The following is a 25,706-nucleotide window of genomic DNA, read 5'->3' as shown; positions in this document are numbered from 1 at the left end:
TTTTGAAAAGCATAAACCAAAGGAATAAAACCTGAAACAGGACACATAAATTCACTGAATTTTCCTAATTATCCAGAAGTGATTAATTGTCATGATTTGTTGATTACAATACAATGTCATCATGTATTGTGATTGAGTGCCTGCATGGTATACTCTAATGTTGAGAATATTTCTGGTACAGCAATGTCGAGAGCTGTGCTATCATTGATAACATTTTGTGGTTCAGCTTGTTAATGGAGGCAGAAAATTTTGATCTACTTCTTGATAAATCTTCATCTTACCCTCTGTTTTCTAGCCCGCTTCTTCATCTTCTTCCTTGACACTCTCACTTCTTCCTCTAGTTCGTCATCCTCCTCCTCCTCCTCCTCTTCTTCTTCCTCCTCCTCTTCTGCTTGTTGCACAACCTCTTTCATTTCATCCCCCAATGTTTGTTCCTTAATAAAGGAGAAATACATTAAAAATACATGCATCTAAATAGACAAATATACTGTACATGTACTTATCTGGCCATATTTAAGACTTGGCACAATTGGAGCTGACACACTACTTGGTGTACCACGATTTACCTCCTCTTCAATCTATACATGATTATGAATACAGTAAAATATTGCCTATAGCAAAGTGCTGGGGATGAATAATTTTGATTCATTATAAATGTAAATGTTTTAAAACTACATGGAATGAAAATCAATTCCCTGTGAGTCAGGGAATGAAAATCAATTCCCTGTGAGTGTGAAATCATTATAAACATGTTCACGGTAACTGTGTTTTACTGTAAATAGAGACTTTCAAATCTAAGCACAACAATGAATTAGCACTTTTGGTTCATCACTAAAGATGCTAAAATTAGAACCCCACTAACATACAGCACATACCTGTACATTTATTTATTTGCTTGTTCATCTACTACTTTGGTTCAGGTGTTCTTTAGACAATTAATTCACAGTTGATTGAACCACAACATATTCAAGTGGCTCATGAATCACATTTTTCAAGTGGTTGACCAAACTCCCCATCGAGGCCTCATTACGTCACCTACGTATAGACCTCTCCTATGTGACACAGTACCATATACAGATTTGTATATTGTGAGTCCGCGATTATCACACAGGCATATGACACAAAAGAAATAGTTCGTATAGTTAAAAGTTTGAAAATATTGACATTAAGAGCATTAATATAAAAGTATGGATTTTATTCTAAACATAAAATGATCAAAAGATCATTAAAAAGTAGGAAGACTCTGTTAAAATTATGGCATAAAGTAATGAACTTTATGTTTATGTTCTTGTTTTGAACTGTTTATGTTAGACATTATGTTTTTTTTCGTCATTCTACAGTGACGTCACACAGTATACGTGCCTAAGAAATCGCTATCCCATAATGCCTAACTGGAAGAGTTTGGTTTGTGAGCAAATAAACTCTGGCGGAAGTTTGGTGGTTGACAAGAATTCAGCAGTATCTCAATATATGCATATGCGTATTTGTGCTTCTACAAGTCACTGTAGAGAAAAATCACATAACCTCAGCCCCATGCAATATCATATAAAGTGATTACTCTTGTATGAATGGGTAGATTGTAACATAGGAAGGTACACAGTAAGTTTTAATTCAGTGTGTGAAAACCCTACAGGAGATACAGCGGTATTGGCAGACATCACTGTATCATAATACTTCTCACCCAAAGACATATAACAAGAGGCCCATGGGCCACATCGCTCACCTGAGTCACCTTGGCCCATATCTGAAGACTTTCCATATATATTTGCATGTAAAACCTTAGTCCCTATTATGGCCCAAACTACCCTTTGCAAACTTGAATCTTAACACTATGTCAGAAAACTTTCATGTAAATGTCAACTTCTTTGGCCCAATGGTTCTTGAGAAGAAGATTTTTTAAGCTTTTTCCTATATTTGTATGTAAAACTTTGACCCCCCCCCCCACTTGTGGCCCCATCCTACCCCCCGGGGGCCATGATTTGAACAAACTTGAATCTGCACTATGTCAGAAAGTTTTCATGTAAAAATCAGCTTTTCTGGCTCAGTGGTTCTTGAGAAGAAGATTTTTAAAGATTTTTCCTATATATTTGTATGTAAAACTTTGATCCCCTATTGTGGCCCCATCCAACCCCCGGAGCCCATGATTTGAACAAACTTGAATCTGCATTATGTCAGGAAGCTTTCATGTAAATCTCAGCTTTTCTGGCTTAGTGGTTCTTGAGAAGAAGATTTTTAAAGGTTTTCCCTATATATTTGTATGTAAAACTTTGATCCCCCCCCCCCTTCTGGCCCCATCCTACCCCCAGGGGCCATGATTTGAACAAACTTGAATTTGCACTATGTCAGAAAGTTTTCATGTAAAAATCAGCTTTTCTGGCTCAGTGGTTCTTGAGAAGAAGATTTTTAAAGATTTTTCCTATATATTTGTGTGTAAAACTTTGATCCCCCCTTGGGGCCCCATCTTATCCCCAGGGGCCATGATTTGAACAAACTTGAATCTGCACTATGTCAGAAAGTTTTCATGTAAAAATCAGCTTTTCTGGCTCAGTGGTTCTTGAGAAGAAGATTTTTAAAGATTTTTCCTATATATTTGTATGTAAAACTTTGATCCCCTATTGTGGCCCCATCCAACCCCCGGGGCCCATGATTTGAACAAACTTGAATCTGCATTATGTCAGGAAGCTTTCATGTAAATCTCAGCTTTTCTGGCTTAGTGGTTCTTGAGAAGAAGATTTTTAAAGTTTTTCCCTATATATTTGTATGTAAAACTTTGATCCCCCCCTTGTGGCCCCATCCTACCCCCGGGGGCCATGATTTGAACAAACTTAAATCTGCAATATGTCAGGAAGCTTTCAGGTAAATTTCAGCTCTTCTGGCCCAGTGGTTCTTGAGAAGAAGATTTTTAAATGACTCCACCCTATTTTTGCATTTTTGTGATTATCTCCCCTTTGAAAGGGACATGGCCCTTCATTTGAACAAACTTGAAAGCCCTTCACCCAAGGATGCTTTTGGCCATGTTTGGTTGAAATTGGCCCAGTGGTTCTAGAGAAGAAGATGAAAATGTGAAAAGTTTACAGACAGACGGACAGACAGACAGACGGACGCCGGACAAAATGTGATCAGAAAAGCTCACTTGAACCTTCGATTCAGGTGAGCTAAAAACAGTTTACTAACCGCTGCATTCATCAAGGCATTGTTGACATTCCATGTATTATTGTTGACAACAACTGTTTGAGTAGATGGGGGCATCATCTGCATTGATGGCATTGATGGCATAGAAAACTGGAAAGTAAAATTGAAGAGATATAAATGAAACTAATTTCAAACAAGACATGATTATAATCTACCGATTATAAAGTCTCCCAAACAAAGTACTGGCTGTATAAAAGTGGCTTTTTCTGAGTACTACTATTTTCCTCCCTTGTAAAAATCCATGCCAATTTAAACTTTACTTAAAAACTCTAGATCACGAAGGCTTTGATTTGAAATTTTTCAAAAAATCCCCTTTTTTCCATCAGTAAAATTGGTGTCACTTGACCTTCATCCTAGTTTGTAGGTCCCAACATTCTCTTAACATTTTTTATGATCCCATGTCTTAATCTTGGTTCTAAAGTTACAAAAGTTTTTATAATCAAGGTCAAAACTCAAGGTCAATGGGGATACTAGTTTGTAAGTCACTACACCCTTTTATAATTTCTGAAGATTTCATGTCTCTATCGGTACCAATTCTAAAGTTATACCAGACTTGTGTTTAGGGTCAGAGGTCAAGGTCATTGGAATCACTTGACCTTGATACCAATTTGTAGATCCCATCATCCTTTTAGTATTTCTGAAGATTCCATCTCTTTATCAGACCTAATTCTTAAGTAATACCAAATTTATAATCAGTATAATCCATTTGTAGATCTCATCATCCTTTGATCATTTCTGAAGATCCAATGCCTCTATCAATTCCAGTTTTAAAATTGTATGAGTTTGTATGTTGAAGGTCAGAAGTCAAGGTCACTGGAGTCACTTGACACCTTGATACTGTTTTGTAGATCTCATCATCCTTTCATCCTTTCTGAAGATCCAATATCTCTGTCAGACCTGGCTCTTAAGTAATACCAATTTTATGTTCAAAGGTCAGAGGTCAAGGTCACTGGAGTAACTTGACCTTGACACTAGTTTGTAGATTTTATCATCTTATCATTTTTGAAGGTCCCATGTCTCTATCAATTCCAGTTCTGAAATTATGAGTTTGTACATTCAAGGTCATAAGTCAAGGTCACTGGAGTCACTTGACCTTGATACTGATTTGTAGATCTCATCATCCTTTCATCATTTCTGAAGATCCAATGTCTCTATCAATTCCAGTTCTAAAATTATATGAGTTTGTATGTTCAAGGTCAGAGGTCAAGTCACTGGAGTCATTTGACCTTGATACTGTTTTGTAGATCTCATCATCCTTTCATCATTTCTGAAGACCCCATGTCTCTATCAGACCTGGTTCTTAAGTAATACCAGTATTATGTTCTAAGGTCAAAAATCAAGGTCACTGGAGTCACTTGACCTTGATACAGTAAAACTCTGATACAGCGAATTTCTGCAGACACTCTATAAAAATTTGATATAAGCATAATTCGCTATATGTTTATAGCGAATTCATAATTCAAATATAACGAATTCATTATAAAACTGATTTGTTCTACATGCATATCAGTTGTATAAGAAAGCAGCAATCAATTTACTTGTAAAGAAAAATGTTAACAAAATTATGTGCAATACATGCAAACAGTCTATCACACTTGTCATTTACTTGTTGCTTTGCACAAATAAAGGAGTGTACGATAAAATAAATGAAATCAAACTTCAAATTTGATTAATGAGAATAGTAAACAATACCAATGATATATTTGCTAAACGTATATGTAAGTATTATTTGCGTTAACAACCTCTTTTGAAAAAATACAAACAGAAATTTCGTAATAAGTGTAGATCCTTTATGGTAATGGAATGCAATTGTTAAAAATCACGAGTTTAAAATGACAAAAACAAAATGTTATAAAAGGTGATTTTTACCTTCATTTTTTAATTCAAGGGGAATAGGAATTTACTTCTTTATATGTGTAAATTTGCTATATCCGTGTTCATAATAGATGCAGATTTTTATATAGAATACATAATTAAAGAATTTGCGGGGAAATCAATTTCACTTTGCTATAGTCATAATTTCGCTATATCCATGTTCACTATATTCGAGTTTTACTGTACTAGTTTGTAGGTCCTGTCATCCTCTTGCCATTTCTGAAGATTCCATGTTGCTATTACTCCTGGTTTTAAAGTTATACCAGTTTTTATATTCATGGTCAGAGGTCAAGGTCACTCGCAGGAGTCACTTGACCTTGATACTTGTTTGTAGGCCATGTCATTCTCTATTCATTTCTTAAGACCTCAGGACTCTATCATATTTGTAAGTTATATCTGTTGAATTTTGGAATTAATTTTTTCCCCATAGAGTTCTATGTTAAACCCCACCCCCATTTGATCCCCCCAAAATCTACCCTAACCCCCTTCAATCTGAAAAAGAAAAACATTTCTGCACATCTTGATACATTGGCCTATCATATCCTTGAATATCTATTACTTTCATCCACTGGTTACAGAGAACGGTGTTGGATAGTTTTAGGCGCGAGAAAGAAGCGGAAGAATAATAAGAACCGAGCAAAAACAATAAGTCTCAAAACTTTGTTTGGGAGACTTGATTCGTTTAGGAGACTTAAATATAACTTGTCTTTGACACTTTCTTTCTGAAATGTGTCGGGTGCTGACCACATAACTGTCTTATTAGCATACCACATGCTAAAGCTTGAGTGTTTTACACCTGATACAATGAATTTAGTTTAATAGGTTGATCCTCATTCTTATATGTGCAGAAGATGAAGTCAAATTATAAATACTAACCAATGCCATTGTTTTCTTTACAACTACATGCGAAAAAGGTGCATGAAAATCGTACATTATATAATGTAAGATGTATTAGAGTTAAATTAGTCAAGAACTAACTTATATTCTGATTCAACCCTTCCTTTCATCTAGGAAGGATGAAATCAAATAGTCAAATTATGTTACATAAGATATGTGATGCCATTATAGATAAATAGCTAATGAACCATGTTAGTTTGGAATAAAAAAAACTCTAGACTTGATTATTAAAGTTCTGCATATAATGATCAATTTTTAAACCGAAGCATACTGCTGACAAAAAAGTTGATATGAAAATCAAGGTTTCTGCGGTCTCATTTAAAGTCAATATTTCACAAATCTATGGTCATTATAATATGTCCTGGTATTAGGTCCCATATGATGTCTGATGTGTTTCAAATAAATTGCTAGCTGTTCTTTACATACCGATTTTGAATATTTCAAAATACTCCGTTTACCTGATCAATATATATAGGGTTCATGGTGGGTGTGATCGGTCAACAGGGATGATTACTCCCCCTAGACATTTTATCTAACCTTTGATGTTTCCAGGGGGCCTGTGTTTGTCTGACTCTCAATTTTGTACTCTTGATAGGAGTTTGCTATCTTCACTTTTTCACTTAAACCTTACAGTTGAACCTGTCTAATTTGACTCCTGTGTATTCCATTTCACTGTCAATTATGACCCTGTTTTCCCTTTCCAATCATCTCTTTTCCATACTGTTACACACACACACAACCCTTCCCCAACCCTATATTTGACAAAATGTACTTAACAAAGAAAATACACCTTGTTTTTATCATAGATACAGGGTGTTTCATAATATATGTACATGCATATGTTACATTTTGAAGCTATTGGTTGGAAAACAAATAATAAAATAAATACAGACAAGTGGTTTGTCATTTTGATGTATGTATTAGTTGTCATTTTGATGTACATGTATCCAATATATTCTTTATGCAAATTAACAATTTCCTAAATATGCATTTAGTTTTTAAACCATATCAAACTTATTAAAGAAGTTTTTCAAATGATAAAGACAATGATCACTATAATAATTTCAGCTCCACCGGTAGTACCAAACCCCTTACCCCTGGGATCATAAAATTTACAATTTTGGTAAAGGACTATACCTACTCCATCTAAATATCTACATGTATTTTGTTTCAATCTAATATCAATTGCATTAAGATATCATCTAAATGGTTTATACATATACACTATATGTACCAAGTTTGGCACAGTCCTAGAGTAAGAACCTCTACTCCGGGGATCATGAAATTTACAATTTGGTAGAGGTCTCCCTGCTTTACATCACTCTGCATTTAGATCTTCTTAAAGATGTCGTGTTGTGGAGAATATAATTTTTGAAAATTAATCAATTTTTGCCCCATCCCTAAGGCCCCAGGGGTGCAGGAACCCTGAAATTTTCCAAGTTATATCCCCCTTGTCCAAAAGATGCTTCAAATTTCAGAATTGAAATTGTAGGTATCAAGAAGTTAACAATGTTCAATTGTTAACACACAACGACAGATGCTGACCAATTCCAATAAGTTACCCAAGCTTAAAACCTAGAATTTTCTACATTTAATGCATCATTTTTAACATTAGGTTCAGACATGATAATCATTATGTGTTCTAAATGACCACAGTTTCTTTCATCAACAATGGAAAGTCACTTTTTAAAATTTTCCCAACATTGGTATACATTTCTGCTGGTACTCCTTTCATTTGAAGTTAGATATTCTTTTGGAGTTCATCCAGTGACCATGGTTTAGGATTGTAGACCCTGTCTTTTGGAAATCCCCACAGAAAAAAGTCCAATGGACTGAGATATGGCAAATGAGGAGGTCAAACTATCTGTTTGCAAAAAATAAACCTGTCCCCAAACATTCCTCCAACCCATTTGAAACTGTAAATGAAGTGTGGGCTGTTGCACCATGCTGTTGGAACCAAACGGTTTGTAAATCACCATATTTCATTCATAAGCTAGGCAAGAATTTTGTTCTCATTAAGCAGAGATAACCGTAGTGGTTTCTCCATTCCTTCAAACATTCTGAGTTACCTTAGTGATTTCCCAATTCTCATCAAAAAAGAAAGTACAATAACTCTTTGACTCATTGCATGACTACTAAATGCAGTCCACATTAGTTTTCGAGAATATAAAGGTTTTTCCAAATGAAAATCTGAACTGAATATTCTGTTTGTTGATCTCAAAATCCAAGTAACAAGAGTACTGCAAATGGTACCACAGGCACCTGAAGTATGGATATTACCCCCCCCCCCTTTTTTTGGATAATTTTTTTGGTGACAATAATTTCTCTGAAATATGTGTGAATTCCCTATCTATCTCACCCCTCTTTCGATTTATGTAATCATTTCATGCTTTTTGTAAGCTTTAGAGATTGGCCTTCTACCGGTATTTTATTATAAAAGGCCAATCTCTATTGCCACAAAAATAATTATAAAAAAAAAAAGGGGGGGGGGGTAATATCCATACTTAAGGTGCCTGTGATGGTACAGCATACGCCCATTGGACCTGTAAGCATATTGTGCACTCTGAATTGATATCATACACATTCCGAATAGAAAAGCCTAAAAGTAGGTCATGGTGCACCAATCTATCTGATATGTGAACTGGTTGTGTATTTCTCTGAGAGGGAGGTTGTGAGTAAATTTCAGGGCAATATCTGTATCCAGAACGAAAACAAGATTTTTCTACTAAGTGATATATACTACAACCTTGTGAAACAATAGGCCTCCTCCACTTGGCATAAGGTGTATGTGTAGCAAGTTTGACTGTCCTTGCCCAAATAGTTTGGTCTGTATATTCTGCTTACAAGGTTTTCATATTAACTGATACTACATCCTTGACCTTTGGGGTATAACTCCAAGAATAACTAAAGGCCCATGGGCCACATCGCTCATCTGAGCCACATTGGCCCTTCCGTTGTTCAAGGTCAACACCAAAGTATAACAAGGTCTTGCCATAAAGAATCTACATACAAAATATGAAAGTCCTACCTAAAATAGTTCCTGATATACAGTACTTAATAGGTTATGTTTTCTCAAAAGTAGGTCAAACTCAGAGTTCAAAGTCACAAGGTTAAAGGACATGATTTGAAAAGTCTTGCCATATATTTATATACAAGATATGAAAGATCTACATTAAATAGTTTAGGACACATTGAATGGGAAGATTTTTATTAAAAGTAGGTCAAACTTCCAGGTCAAGGTCAAAAGATCACACACCATTGGATCACATGACTACAAAAATGACTTGAAAGAAGTACCTTTACCATGTTACTAAAAGAAATATATTAAATGTTCTACATGCATTGCAAAATCCATGTAAGGGTTTACTATCAGAGAAGATATATTTCCTGAATTCCAATTTCAGTCTACTCAGCAGACTGGCTACAATATACATGAACTTAGAACACCTATACATGTTTTTATTGTTTGTTTTTCAGAATGTGAACATAATATAAATAGAAGTTAATTTATGTTTCTATTAATTTCAATATTGCACTGGGTTATTTTATTCTCATATTATTGTCCAATCAATTTTAGAAAATTTATTGAAAGGATTCATAAAGTTTTCCTTAAATTGTCACAGTTCAATAATGATAAATGTCTAAAATACAGGCTCTAGACTTTTAAACATATATAATAAAAAAATTAATTTTCTTTAAACAAGTTTGTTTACAGAAAGACAATTTCTTTTAAAACTTCAAGAGCCTGTGGTCTCAAAGTGTAAATATGAATTTATTGATCTTTTAAAAATATAGCTTTATGAAATACTTCAATCATAAACCTGGGAAAATGATCCTGATGAAAAATTCACAGGTCTAGCTTAGATATGAATCATCTCAGTCATTAAAATATGTATGTACATGTATATGTAAATCAGCATGCTGACGTAGAAAAAAAGTAAATCAGATATGCTTTCACAGAAAAGATGTGAAAGGTAATATATATTATCATTGCATATCATTATTTTGTCTTACCTGCATTTGCTATAATATACCAGAGAAATAAGTATTAAAGCAACAAAATTTGAATTGAATATATATACAGTAAAAAAAAAAATTATATATATACAGCTTAATAGACCACTTTGTTTAATACAAAGCTATTTCACTATTTCATTTGTAATTTGTTATGCACAAATAAATTTTCCTCATTTTTCATGGCAAGGGAATTTGAAAGTTTTGTATGAGGTGTAATTAATGTTATAACCTAAATGTTTGTTGTAATGGGATACAGTTTTGTATGAGGTGTAATTATTGTTATAACCTAAATGTTTGTTGTAATGGGATACAGTTTTGTATGAGGTAATTATTGTTATAATCTAAATGTTTGTTGTAATGAGATACAGTTTTGTATGAGGTAATTATTGTTATAATCTAAATGTTTGTTGTAATGGGATACAGTTTTGTATGAGGTGTAATATTGTTATAACCTAAATGTTTGTTGTAATGGGATACAGTTTTGTATGAGGTAATTATTGTTATAACCTAAATGTTTGTTATAATAGGAAACAGCTTTGTATGAGGTGTAATTATTGTTATAATCTAAATGTTTGTTGTAATGAGATACAGTTTTGTATGAGGTAATTATTGTTATAATCTAAATGTTTGTTGTAATGGGATACAGTTTTCAGAAATGCAGGTGTACGTGTTACTTCCTCCAAATACAAGGGATGCATGCACATGTTGTGATCCTCAATTCATAGCGTCACTCAAGGAGTAGATAGAAATTTACTATAATGATTGTGATCATGTGCCAAGAAATTTTTGAAAAATTTAAGTGTAATTATGACTGCAGAAAATATTTAAACCATATGACATTAGTGTCAATGTGATGATTATAATTATATGTCATGATTATAATTTTACCAAACTTTTTCCACTTGCAAAAAAATTAAGGTTTTGGTAATTAATTTAAAAATGGATATGGGGTTGGTATTGAAATGATGATAGATAAGAAAACTATTTTCTTTTCAAAATGTAACATATAATATGAAACTCCCTTGTATAATTCAGTCTGTTAAAACTCAGGATAATAAAGAATTTGATATAAGCTTTACATACATGACTCTCATATATAGATTTTAAAGAAAATGGGAAAAGGACGGGAAAAAAGACAAATATTCTATTGTATCAGACTTAAGAGCAAAATGATCAGCCAGGTCATTGCCTGAAGTCTGGAGTTCATAATTCATTCACAATAAAACTAATATGCTTAAAATTTCTTGCTTATCAAAAGCTTAGTATCTGCAATCCTATTAAATACACCTCTATGTTATGCATAGATTTCTGAGAAATACAAAATAGAAATATCATTTTGGCATGCCCATCAAAATTATTATAAATTACGTTGCATAGATAGTAGCAGATGGCAGTAGTGGTGTACCACTGGAACAGCATTCAAACTGATGTCTATGGTGGCCTCAGATATAATTTTTTGTTAATTGTTAATCTAGATATATTTTCATAATGATCAGCCAGGTCATTGCCTGAAGTCTGGAGTTCATAATTCATTCACAGTTAATCAACAATAAAACTAATATGCTTATAATTGCTGACAAGAACAGGACTGATTGACAGATGGATGGGTAAAAAACATGACTGTATAGGGGAATAATTTCATGGGTTGTAATTTTCACGTTTTTTGGGTTCATTTTAGACACATTCGCGGGTTCATAAATTCGCGGATTTGAATCACTATAAGCCCCCCCCCCCCTTTATTTAAACAAATTGTGTATTAAAGAATAAAAAAAAAAAATGAAAATATTCACGGTTTCTTAAATTCGCAGATTTGTCTAGAATGCGAATAAAGCGAAAATTTCCCCCGCGATTTATTTCCCCCTATACAGTATATACCCTCAATCCACAACTCTCTGTATGGGATATAATGAAACTATGTGAGAAACTACAAAGATAACTTGAAAGAAGTACCTTTTCCATGTTACTAAAAGAAATATATTTAATTCTCTACATGCATTTTTAAAAGAAAGCAAAATCTATGTAGGGCCCGTTCTACTATCAGAGAAGATTTATTTCCAATCTAAATTCTGCCTCTAAGGCTGCATATTGACTTATGATATACTTGTACTAAGAATTTTTCTTCTTTGTTTTTCAGAATATAAATATGATATAAATAAGAGTTAATTCATGTTTCCATTTGATAATTGCACACAATTATTTTATTCTCATTTACGTCCAATCAATTTTGGAAAATTTATTGAAAGGATTCGTAAAAATATTTCCTCTTAAAATGTTACAGTTCAATCTATAACCTAATAATAGATGTCTCTAACATGCGCAGGCTCTTCACGTTTTCAATATAATATAATCTTTTTAAAAAATGTCTTCCTGCAAACAAGTTTGTTTACAGGAAGACAATTTTTTTTTGTTATATCTGACTTTAAAATGTCAGGAGCTGTGATGTGGTCTCAAAGTGTAAATCTGAATCATTGATTTCACAAATATATAGCTTAATGAAATATTTACTTTGCACTCTAAATCTGGGAAAATAATTCTGATAAAAAGTTTACAGTTTTTAGATATGAATTATCAGTCATTGATTTGTATGTACATGTATATGTAAATCAGTATGCTAACATACCAAAAAAAAAAAGCAAAATTAATCAGTATAAAAAGATGTGAAAGGTATTACATATTATAGCATATCATTATTTTTTGTCTTACCTGCATTGGCTATACAAGAGAAATAAGTATCAAAGCAACATAATTTCAATCAAATATACAGTAAAAACAAAATACATCAGTATATCTCTGTTTTGCTTAATACATGTACAAAGCTATTGCAATATTTCATTTGTAATTTGTTATGCACAAGTAAATTTTCCTCATTTTTCAGACAATTGTGAGGTCAACTTCAGTGACTACCCCCTTCCCTCCACTTTGAAATGCGATTATACATTATCATATTAATATCATTATTATATGCTTTCATTGTGCTTTTATTTCCAGGTGTCTGGTTTTTTTTTTTTTATTACTTCTGAAATTCTCAGTATTAATTGTATCATAACTTGGACCGAAATAAACATCAAATTTCAGGAGAAGTTCAGAATGTGTAAAGTTTACAAATGGACAGACAGACACCCCAGACAAATGACCAGAAACCTCACTAGAGCTTACAACCCAGGTAAACAAGAGGCCCATGGGCCACATCACTCATCTGCGTCACCTTGGCTCATATCTAAAGATTTTTCCTATATATTTGCATGTAAAACTTTGGCCCCAACCTACTACCAGTGGTCATGATTTTTACAAACTTGAATCTCAACTATAACAGGAAGCTTTCATGTAAATGTAAACTTTTCTGGCCCAGTGATTTTTCAGAAGAAGATTTTTAAAGATTTTTCCTATATATTTGTATGTAAAACTTTGATCCCCTAATGTGGCCCCATCCTACCCCCGGGGGCCATGATTTGAACAAGCTTGAATCTGCACTATGTCAGGAAGCTTTCATGTAAATTTCAGCTCTTCTGGCCCAGTGGTTCTTTAGAAGAAGATTTTTAAATGACCCCAACCCTATTTTTGCATTTTTGTGATTATCTCCTCTTTGAAGGGGGCATGGCCCTTCATTTGAACAAACTAATGAAATCTCATCACCCAAAGATGCTTTTGGCCTAGTTTGGTTATAATTGGCCCAGTGGTTCTGGAGAAGAAGTTGAAAATGTAAAAAGTTTACAGACAGATGGACAGACGATGGGCAACAGGCGATCAGAAAAACTCACTTGTCAATGAGCTTTCAGCTCAGGTGAGCTAAAAATTCAAAATAAATTTCTTCACATGTCAGTATCAATTCCTTGAAATTAAATGCAAATATGAAATAGATTTTAAAAATTTTCATTTTCAAACTAAATAGTAAATTTCATTTGAGAGTACTTTCAAAATCATTGTAAAAAAAATTGTATGATATATATACTAATTTGTTTAACTTCTTTCACTGCAAAGTTAAGAACTGTTAGTAAAAGAGTAAAAATCTTAGAAGTCAACACTCAGACACTGTTATGTCAGAGAGGGAAGTTAAAGGTTTAGATACATAAAACATATGATCTAAATGTATCTTACCTGCATTGACTGGGCAACACATAAAATGAATAAATATCTAATTAATAAATAATCTAACACACAAATATGTACTATGATTTTATCAGTTAATCACAATGAATGACACCGATGTAAATGTATAAGTAAAGCTTTAGTATTTTTCTGTTACATACCATAGACATTTGATATGGATTCTGCTGGTATGGATTTTGCTGGTAAGGATTTGCTTGGTATGGATTAGTTCCAAAGCCATAGGAAGTATATCCACCTCCATATGGATTTGCAGCTGGATAGTTACTCTGGAAAAGATGACAGCAATACCAAAATTCAGAAATTTGTCACATACAGCAAAACATCATATTACACTGGACATACAGAAAACAAATACTGATATACACTGAAGCATGACTTAAGGGAAATCCCTAAATTCCCGGAAAGCAACTTCTGAGCTGTGTTATATGAAGTGAAGAGAAGGCTAGACACTTCAGCCCAAAAAGTTAGACATTTCGGCCCAACTTTTTGAGATACTTCAGTCCAAAGACATTTCAGCCCCAAGATATTTTGACCCAATTTTTTTCCATCTGTGACACTTTGGCTCATTTTTTTCCCCTGCCTTATTTTGCCTGTATTTTAAGTCAATAACAGCATATTTAGTACATTGACACTTTGACCCCCCAGGGTGCAGAAATCTTAAAATTGAAAATTTATGTACACATTGTCCCAAAGATGCTTCATATCAAATTTGAAAGGAATTGGATGGTAGTTATCAAGATGAAATTAAAAATTCTTCACACATGACACATGGCAAACAAATTAATGGATGATGACCAATAAAAATAGGTCATCTGAGTGACTCAGGTGACCTAAAAATGGATAGGTCACTACAAAAAATATATAATACTATATATAGGTAGTATTGATTACAGTCTAATTAAAATTAGATGTTAGATCTGCTTGTCTACTTGCATACATTATGTATGCGAGTACACAAGTGAATCAAACATCTGATTTTTATTAGATTGTATTGATTATAATCACTACATAGCATTGTACATTCAAATATGCCTTTTGTCTATAGTTAGATTATCTACATTCAAACGGCCACAGTGGCCTAGAGGTTAGAACGTTCGCCCCACATGCGGAAATCCGGGGTTCGAATCCCGGCCGTGACAGACCTAAGTCGTTAAAACAGGTAGTGACAGTTCCATTGCCAAATGCTCAGCATCAGGTGTGAATATCACGGGTCCTTGGAGATTACCTTAAAAACGGATGTCCCGTGTCACAGTAGGTGTGGCACGCTAAAGAACCCTCAATGCTCATTGGCCAAAAGCACTGAGCAAAGGCCTAAATTTGTAGCCCTTCACTGGTCTTGGTGACATCTCCATATGAGTGAAAAATTCTCGAGTGAGACGTTAAACAAAATGCAATCAATCAATCAATCTAAATTCAAATGTAAGATTTCTGAACTCTTAAGTGTATAATATATGAACTATTAACTCACCGGGTAGTATGCCATTTTCTTGCTGTAACAGTGTCCTAGTCTTTGCTGTTGAAACACAAGAATACTGTATAATTCTAATACATGTATAATAATGATGTGCTAGTGTCAATCTTGGTACTCCTTACAATTTGCTGTGGTCAAAATTACTGGGCAGCACATGCATGTGTATAAAATTTTTATAATCACAATAACTTTCTTATATATGATACAAACATTATGAAATTCATACTTCTATATATGATTTATGCTTAATATCGAATGACATTATAGCACAGGTGCAGAGACAAACTCGCCTGCATATAAATGCACTTGCATTGATTTTCTTTCAATTTTCTGGTACTACCCTGTTCACATGAAGAATTTGATTTGCATTAAACAAATTAGATTTGAACCACATGCATATGGATGTTTTAATGCACATTAGTTTACTTCAGATTAAAATTTATGTTGCATCTTTACTTGCATCTTTACTTCACATTAGTTCCATGTGAACACTAAGCGAAACTAATGCAGATTAAATGTAGATGCATGCGTAATGGCAAATTTGGGTCACTGATGAATCATAATCTGTGGTCAGCTGTAGGTATTTGTTATTTTTGAGTGTAAAACGAACTAATCACTAAAAACATACACATGTATAAATATTATGTCATTAGATAATGCAAGACACAGATCTGTGCTGAGACAGGACAGGCATACTTTAAATTCACAGTATGAAAATGCAAAACATTGATGGGTATATGATAAAATCCTTTATTAGCACTTATCTGCACTATTGCTATGCTGTTGAATGTTGACATAATTAAATAGCTACCAAATGCACTTAAAAATGTAAATCCTGCTTAATTGATAAGTACACATATTGTTGAAGCAAGAGTGGTAATTTATAATTCAAGGTATTAAATTCTGAAATGCTGTATTTATCCATTAAATTGATATTGCTCCAAATACTCCAATTAGTGAATCAGCTCTGAGTGTGCTAAATTACAAATACATGTACATTATGTTCATAAAATGTTGATGGAGCTACATTTTGTAACAATAGAGCAAGTGGCTACATGCATATGAGAGGATCCAGAAATTTTCCCCATGGATGAGGCGTTCAATTGAAACTTTAAAATAAACTAACATGTGGTCTAGTTATTTACAGCTGGAAATGCATGCAAATAGGCAAATACATTTATTTTCTACCTAGCCCATAGGTGTAGGGTTTGGACTCTCCAATCAACCGCCCAATACATGCGATCCTCTACCAATGAAATTAAGATATGGGAATTTTAAAAAAGAAAACAGGAAAAGTCTTTTGTGTACTGAAATTATCAAAAATCACTATTTAATGGCAAGGCGGTGATTATCCTCAGTTCCCATGTACAGATCGAGTGTAGCAATATCGTATTTTAATTCAACACAATAATCAACATTTGATGTCACATGTTTTCATAGACTTATAATCTGCCGATTATAAATTATCCCAAAATAGGTACTAGCTGTATAAAAGTGGAATTTTCTGAGTACTTCTGTTTTCCCCACAATGATAACCCCCTTGCACAAAATCCATGCCGACGAGAGACATTAAAATAAAGTGAAGAACATGCCTGTCAATCATTGAAGAATAATATGTTTATTTACATTTTTACCTTTATAAATAGAGAAAGAGGTCATGGTCACTCAGATCACTTCACCTTGATACTAGTTTGTAGGTCAAAACATCCTTTTATCACATTTGAAGATCCCATGTCTCTATCAGAACCGGTTCTAAAGTAATACTTGTATGAGTTTTTATGATCAAGGTCAAAGGTCAAGGTCACTGGAGTCATTTGACCTTGATATTAGTTTGTATCCTCTTATCATTTCTGAAATTCCATCTCTCTATCAATTCCAGTTTTAAAATTTTATCAGCATTTATGTTCAAAGTCAGAGGTCAAGGTCACTGGAGTAACTTGACCTTGATACTAATTTGTCAGTGCTATCATCCTTTCTGAAGATTCCATGTCTCTATCAAACCTGGTTCTGAAGTAATATCAGTTTTATGGTCAAGGTCATTGGAGTCACCTGACCTTGATACTATTCTATTGGTCCTATCATCCTCTTATCATTTCTGAAGATCCCACATTAATGTCAGTCCTGGTTCTAAAGTATACTAGTTCTTATGTTAATGGTCATATATAGGTCAATGTCACTGTCCAGAGTCCCTTGACTTTGATACTAATTTGTAGGCCCTTTCATTCTCTTCTCATTTCCGAATACCCCAGGACTCTATCTATCATATTTGTAAAGTTTTTAGAATTGAATTTTCCCCCATGGCGTTTAAGTTCTATTTTAGACCCCATGCCCATTTAATCCCCCAAAAATGTTCCCAACCCCCTTCAATCTGAAAACAAAAACATCTCTGCACATCTAGATACATTGGTCTATCATATCCTTGAGTATCTAATACTTTCATCAACAGGTTACAGATTTTATCTCCCGGATAAAAATTGTATTTCCCTACGTTATTAAAATACATTTTCTGGTACATATGTATGTTAAGGTACATATACTAGTATACCACAAAAAACCTTTGTGACAGTTGGTAATGTGTAGATATTTACTTGCCAAAAGTAGAGATAAATGCAAGATATTTGAATTTGCAAATGTCAAGTCTCGTGAATTAACGAGGAATTAAATCCCTTGCGAATAATAAGTGAATAGCAGTATTGCGCGCTTCACAGTACCATTAAGCAAGTGCTTTACACTGGCTTGCTTTAAGTACACTTAAACATTATTAATTTTGTTGGATAATCTCTGTTATTTGGAACCTACCAATAAAATATCATGGTAATGGAATCTAAAAGTATGTGTACTGTAGTAACATCATGTTGTATATTAAAAAACAACATATTCAATTAAGAATTCAGTCAATTAAGCTATCTTGTAAGAATTCAACTCTTTGTAAGGAAACTAACACTCTGCTGTATCCCTAGGGCAGTATATTTTAGTTGGGTGGGGAGTCAATAGAAAAAGTTAATCTAGAATACAGGTACATATAGTTCACAGGTAGTTCAATGGCCTGATAAATCAATATCTACTGTGGAGAAAATCATCGCAAATTACAGGCGGAAAACTCTCTATTTAATAGATAGCATAATGAGGCCCTGTCCTGAGACCTATATTAATTATTCTATTAAACTAATACAGTAATTTGATTGCCACTTAGTTAAATTGCATATACATGTATCATAGAGAGTTTAGGGGTAAATTCTTGACAAATAAACATGTATTAGGATATGAGAAACGTGTCTCCAAAATGGTTCCTCTTATTGTGTACAACGAATAAAAATACAAACATTTTAAAAAAAATATCTAAATCTTTTTCTTTTACCAAATTAACAATACAGTATCTTACAAATAATTTGTTTTACAGAGTTAATCAGTACATCCTAGCAAATAAAATAGAGATTTTGTTACCAGTAGTAAAAATTGTTACCTTGCAATCGAATTATTTTATTACCTTGCAATCGAATGATAAAAGTGTGCTTACTTAGCAACGCTAAACAATCTTGTATATTTTGCAATATGTTTTTTTTTTTTTGGTGTTATTTAACGTATTCCGATCCCGATGTAAATCCCGTTCGCTGATTAATGCTGCTTTTAATTATATATTGTCCCAAGTGATAGGCATGCATTTTATTTATTTATCTTTGTTTTTTAGGATATTGCTAAAAATAATAAGAAATTCTATTGTTTAACAAATTGTAGCAGGTCAGGCGTTCGTATAGTCTGTAATTCGCATTGTGTTTGTTATATTTTATTTTGATAGTGGCGACTCCGAAACGACCCAACTACACTATGATTTTAAATTTGAAAATAAATTCAAATAGAAATGAAAATAAGATAAATAACACTTTACAAATTTATTACCAGTATGAATGTGACAAATACACACTCCAAAAGCCTAGAACTTAGCCTAGAAACTATCAAGAAATCCTCCCAACCCAAAGGTAATAATACTTTAGTAAGTAAAAAGGGACAAAGTAGACAAAAACGTAATTCCAAAATAGGAAGAATGGAAGGAGAAGAGTAGCTAGCAAGGCCAGCTGTCTCGCTTCAACGAATAGTAAGTTGCATGGCTTTATATAGCAAATTAAACAATAGAAACTGTCATTAAAGTTATTGGATAAAAGATAAAGTGGGCGTGGTCAAATACAACGGGTGAATAATTTATATCGGGATCGAAATCCAGAAATAAAAGTAAAAGTAAAACCCAAACTACCACATTCCTCCCCCCTTAAAGACAAATGCTATACATTTGACTAAAAGCTAGGATATAGAAATGAAAAATAAACCCCTCTTCCCCCCATGGAAAACAATGGTGTACATTGTACAAAATATATGAATGAATGTATACGTAATATACAAAGGTTCACTTTAAAGAAAAGTCCATGTATCATGAAAAGTTCATCCAGATGCGGGTAATTTAACAGTTCTCCTCGGTTAGTATCAACGCATTGGCTTCACCAGAATGTCAGGAGCGCGAAAACAGGAATAGTTCACAACACTGTCGCATCACGTTCACTTGATTTCGGTTCATAGGTCCAGATACTCCGAAGATCATGAATTAGGAAATCCCACAGAGTTGAAAACCATGTGTTTCATGCATCATTCGCTGGATTCCGTTTGTAACTGTCATCCATGTCCCACCAGAAACTGAAAAATAATCTGAAAGCATATTTAGCAAGAGTGCTAGATATATGAAAAAGTAAAGTAATATCATAATTACTGGTAAATAAATAAATAAGAAAATTAAAAGAAAAATGTATAATAGAGTAAATTTACGCGGTTTATAATAATTTCACATCCCAAAATTGCCACACAGATGTCAGGGGATAGAAATTCTACTTAATCGTATCAATTTACGCGTTTTTAATAAAGGTAGTAAATTTTAAATAAAAAGAACACAAACTGTGTGTACACACACACACATATGTGTAGCATAAAGTACAACCAGTTTATCGTACATCTGGGTGACAAAACCCGCATGACCATTTCAATAAGTCAAATATCTAACCTATTCCTTTTGGAAATTCCGGTCTACAGTAAGAGTACAATACCAGCGACTCTACTGCATAACGGACCGAATGAGTGCTTGTGCACTAGCACCTCACCAAGGCATACACTTGACCAGGGGGAACAGTCCTCCCATCAAGTTTCAGTGCAAAAACAGAACGCAAGTCAAACTTATCACTTGAAGGTTCTAAATAAAATTCCGATCTAGGAATGAATTCGTTTGCCTCAGGATTCAAAGAAGTCGCAAAACAAACTGATTTCAACTCCGACTCGTAAATATCGTGAATATCATTTGAGTTACAAATAGGAACTTCGCCATCCGAATGAAATGATTCTCCATCGATTTCGGTGAGTTCATTCTGTGCGTTACTCGTCAAAATCTCGGGTGGCCTACTGTGTTCGGTAATGTTTGAACGATCTAGATCTGATGCCACGGCCCCAGCATCAGAACTTGTGAGTTTCCCGATATTTTGGGTTGACTTTGACGCACAGTCAGGGTCATTCTTAGTCTGAGATATGACATTAGTTTCCAGTACTTTGCTCTTTTCATCGACCGTATACAAATCAAGAGCGGCTTGGATTTCTCTACGAATAAGGGCTCTTACAGAATATGTATTAACTGGTGTGTCGGAATCACATGCAATGTTCTGTTTAACATACGCATTTTGCTCAATGAAATCTTCAAACTCGACAGCAGATGCAATGGCTTCATCTAAAGATGCAGGACGACTAAAGTAAACATATTTCATTAAGTCGGCATCTCTTAAGTCAAATACAAACTGGTCAATAACGCGAGTTTCTATCGAGCTAAAAGAACAAGAATGCGCTTTTAATGCCAGTCTCCGTAAAGAATGACCAAAGTCTGAAATAGTTTCTCCTTCTCTAACCCTGTTCTTGAATTGAATTCTGTAAAAATCCTGAAATGCTGATGGACAAAAACGATTTCGTAGTGTATCTTTCAATGTTCGAAAGTCTAAGGATACGGCTAAAGGAATTTCAGATAGAATGTGTTTTGCTGAGCCACGTAAAGACATAAGAAGCTGACTGGCACACTCTCTCTCACTCCAGCCATTCCACTTAGCAGCATGTTGAAACTGAATGAAAAATTCTCCGTAACTCCCATCAAACAATGGTGGATTGATTTCTTTCCTAAAATCGACTGTTTCATGCAAGAATCTCCTCTCTCGAAAACGCCCCCCATTCTGTCCAAACTTAACTTTGATTTGGCTTTGTAACAAAGCACATTTCGCCATTAAGAGATCTATCCTATGGTCTAAATCTGATAAAGGTTTGAAACTCCTTTGCATAACTGCATGGTGAGCAAAAATAGTTCACTGTTGAAAATATCAACAACAAAATAATAAAGGTAAATGTAAAGGAAAAAAAAAACTTTCCCTAAAAATATGACGAAAGAATTCAGCCAAAATCCCAATCGCTGAAAAAGACTCACTGCGTGAAGCACGTGTCTATGAGAGTCACTGCCCAACAACAATGGAAATTCTATCCTGAGTTGTCGCGGTCGAACAAATAAGACAGCAGTTCGTATCGCTGAATAGGACTCACTGCGTGAAGCACGTGTCTTTAACAACCACTTCCCCACAACAATGAAAATCCTATCCTGGTCACGGTCCACCAAATAATGTAGCAGGTCAGGCGTTCGTATAGTCTGTACTTCGCGTTGTGTTTGTTTTAATTTATTTTGATAGTGGAGACTCCGAAACGACCCAACTACACTATGATTTTAAACTTGAAAATAAATTCAAATAGAAATGAAAATAAGATAAATAACACTTTACAAATTTATTACCAGTATGAATGTGACAAATACACACTCCAAAAGCCTAGAAACTATCAAGAAATCCTCCCAACCCAAAGGTAATAATACTTTAGTAAGTAAAAAGGGACAAAGTAGACAAAAACGTAATTCCAAAATAGGAAGAATGGAAGGAGAAGAGTAGCTAGCAAGGCCAGCTGTCTCGCTTCTACGAATAGTAAGTTGCATGGCTTTATATAGCAAATTAAACAATAGAAACAGTCATTAAAGTTATTGGCTAAAAGATAAAGTGGGCGTGGTCAAATACAACGGGTGAATAATTTATATCGGGATCGAAATCCAGAAATAAAAGTAAAACCCAAACTACCACATTTCTGTGGATGATGTCTCCCCCTAAAATTTTCAAGCCCTATAAAATCTGTAAAATCCAGGAGCTTCCGGGGGCTTCGCTCCCTGGGCCTGCAATTTTCAAATTTATGTAAATTTTGGTATCTTGTTTAGAAAAATGTACTAAACGATAAAAGAAGCAATAATTTCTTCCACTCCCAGAGAAATAAATGACAAAATCTTTTGATTTCTTGGAATTACTTTATTGGGAGAACTTAAATATTTCAAGCCCTATAAAATCTGTAAAATCCAGGAGCTTCCCGGGCTTCGCTCCCTGGGCCCGCACTGGGGGCCTCAAGGCGGCCCCCAGACCCCCTGCCTCATAAAGTGGCGCCCCTCGTAACTGCAATTCCTGGATCCGCCCCTGCTCTACAACATCACTAAAAAAGCTAGTTTTCTAGCGAGGCAGTATAAGTTCCCTCTTATACTGTCCGTTACAACATTGTCGCTACACGAGGATTTCTCGTTGTAGCGACATATATTATAAAGGGGAGGGTGGGTGGGTGTAGCGACATATATATTATAAAGCGGAGAGTGGGTGGGTGGATAGAAGAGCTGATTGTATTCTGATTGCTATTAATCTTTCCGATGGATCTCACAGGCACCTGAAAAGTCATCTTCCCAACGATGATGCTGAAAAGTATGGATAATATTTATCCTCCTTTTTTTTTTTTTTTTGGCGATAATTTCTCCCAAATGTGTGGATTCCCTGCCTATCTCTATGGAGCGCCAAATTAACATAAACTCAAATAATTGAAGATATCTTCAATTATTTGAAGATATCATCAATTCATTTGATGCGCGCAACAATTTAATTAAAGATCTCTTCATATAATTAATGATATCTTCAATTCTGAATTATTGCGCGCATTAATTGAATTGATGAGAGCATTAATTCTTCAACTGAATTGATGCGCGCTTCAATTGAATTAATGATCTCTTCAAATGAATTAATGATCTCTTCAAATGAATTGATGTGCGCTACAATTCAATTGAAGAGAGCAATAATTGATATAATGCGCGCATTAATATGGCATGTCAAACGTTGCAATATTTGATCTTTTCCATTTGTATTGTATAATTTTCCATTTGTATTCTATATTTTCCATTTGCATTGTATAATTTTTCATTTGCATTGTATTATTTCCATTTGTATTGTATAATTTTCCATTTGTATTCTATATTTTCCATTTGTATTGTATAATTTTCCATTTGTATTCTATATTTTCCATTTGTATTATATATTTTTTTCGTTTGCATTGTATAATTTCCATTTGCATTGCAAAATCTTTCATTTATATTGCATCCGAGGGATTGTTTATTTTGATTTGTTACGAAGGATTTCATTAGTTTAGGTCCCACTTATATTTAGCCGTCACCAGGTGACGTACCACAAATAGACTTACTATGCTACATGTATGGGCACTGTGTCGTAGCATTGAGGGTACTTTAACGTGTCAACGCCTGTCGATATTTACGTCTAAGGTTTGATGCAGCCATGACACGAGAAGAACTCGAACATGCAACTTCACGGTTACGAACCAAAGGGCATATCACTGAACTACCGCGATCGGTTCCATATAGGACTAGTTGAACATACATGTAGCCAGCAATGAGGAATCTTGCGCCGGGAGACCCCCCCCCCCCCTCCCTTCACAAATGATATTTTATATACAGATGTCGAAAAAAGCATGCATGTACGTTTTATTTTGTCAGAACGCACTTGTCCAGGGGACTTCCAGGGGCGGATCCAGGAATTGCGGTTACGGGGGCGCCACTTTATGAGGCACGGGGTCTGGGGGCTGCCTCAAGTGGGTAGGGGTCCAGGGGGCGAAGTCCCCGGAAGCTCCTGGATTTTACAGATTTCATAGGGCTTGAAATATGTCATTTTTAATCAAGTGAAATTAGTAAAATGACGCAAATTTTAAGGGTTTCTGGAAAAATTAAGTTCTCTCAATAAAGTACTTCAAGAAATCAAAAGACTTTGTCATTTATTTCTCCGGGAATGGAAGAAATTATTGCTTCTTTTATTGTTTGATACATTTTTCTAAACAAGATACCAAGATTTACCTTAAATTTGGAAATTTTGAGGGGGAGGGGGCGCCGGCTGCGCCCCCCCCCCCCCCTTAAATCCGCCACTGACTTCGCCCTCCAACTGCAACCCCCTCCCCCAAAGCTTTGCACTGGATTCACTAGGGATCTTAAGATAGTCCCCAGACATCCAGCAGTTTACTGCATCCTTTCGTTCAGAATTATCTAGATCAGCCAGTGGTTAAATAGGAGACTAGTTTGAATATGCTGATCACATTAGACGCATAAAAGCGATCAATTAATGGGGTGGGGTTGGGGGTTGGGTTACGCCATTACACTTAGCAAATACGGTACATTCCTGCGAAACGTGGCTCCTGAACTTTACCTCTTCAACATCTCGCGCATTACCAAATTCGATAAACGATAACTTAAGATTAATCCATTGAATAGTTGTAACAAACCAAACTCGAGGTTAACAATTGGTGGGGACTCAAGGGCCGAATTAAGTCCCCCGAATCTATTGAATTCTGACTTAATAAAAATGTGCATGCTTTTCTGGACAGTTCTATTTTTTTTTAAAAATGATCGGGGGGGGGGGGGGGTCGCCATTACTAGAGCTAGCTAAGTATTTTTTAAAATAACTAGTCCAGGACCTGGTCGCGGTAGCTCAGTAATATATCGCTTGGTTTGTGGGCGAGAGGTCGTGAGTTCGAGAACCGTTACTATTATTGGCGCATCAAAGCTTTAGAGACATAAGACAGTGATTGCTCCTTTGCCAAACACTCGGCATTTAAAAGACCTTAAAAACAGATATTCCGTATCGCTGCACAGGCGTTGACACGATAAAGAACCGTCATTGCTACGGCCTGTCATCGTCGGTTACCCACGGATGCTTCTATTCGAGCGTGAGTG

At 34.7% G+C, this 25,706-nt stretch overlaps 1 protein-coding gene across 3 annotated transcripts in view; it reads right to left on the bottom strand.

Annotated features, from left to right (window-relative positions):
* The window catches only part of LOC125679074 (annexin A5-like), a 75,221-nt gene extending 53,309 nt beyond the window's left edge, over positions 1 to 21,912 (bottom strand). The window contains exons 1-5 of one of the 3 annotated variants that reach the window (XM_048917996.2): positions 19,023 to 21,912; positions 15,557 to 15,601; positions 14,229 to 14,354; positions 3,175 to 3,282; positions 282 to 434 (exon numbers count right to left, since the gene is read on the bottom strand). In XM_048917996.2, the coding sequence (XP_048773953.1) occupies positions 282 to 434; positions 3,175 to 3,282; positions 14,229 to 14,354; positions 15,557 to 15,571 (402 nt within the window). In that variant the 5' untranslated portion in view covers positions 15,572 to 15,601; positions 19,023 to 21,912. The remainder of the gene's footprint in view (positions 1 to 281; positions 435 to 3,174; positions 3,283 to 14,228; positions 14,355 to 15,556; positions 15,602 to 19,022) is intronic. The other 2 variants (XM_048917997.2, XM_048917998.2) reach the window with 2 other exon arrangements.
* Between the last annotated feature and the right edge of the window lie 3,794 nt (positions 21,913 to 25,706).

The sequence above is a fragment of the Ostrea edulis genome, chromosome 2, assembly GCF_947568905.1.
Source record: "Ostrea edulis chromosome 2, xbOstEdul1.1, whole genome shotgun sequence".
In the NCBI taxonomy this organism is placed as follows: domain Eukaryota; kingdom Metazoa; phylum Mollusca; class Bivalvia; order Ostreida; family Ostreidae; genus Ostrea; species Ostrea edulis.
Note: the sequence above shows the minus strand (reverse complement) of the source record. Positions and strands in the feature narration are given on the sequence as shown.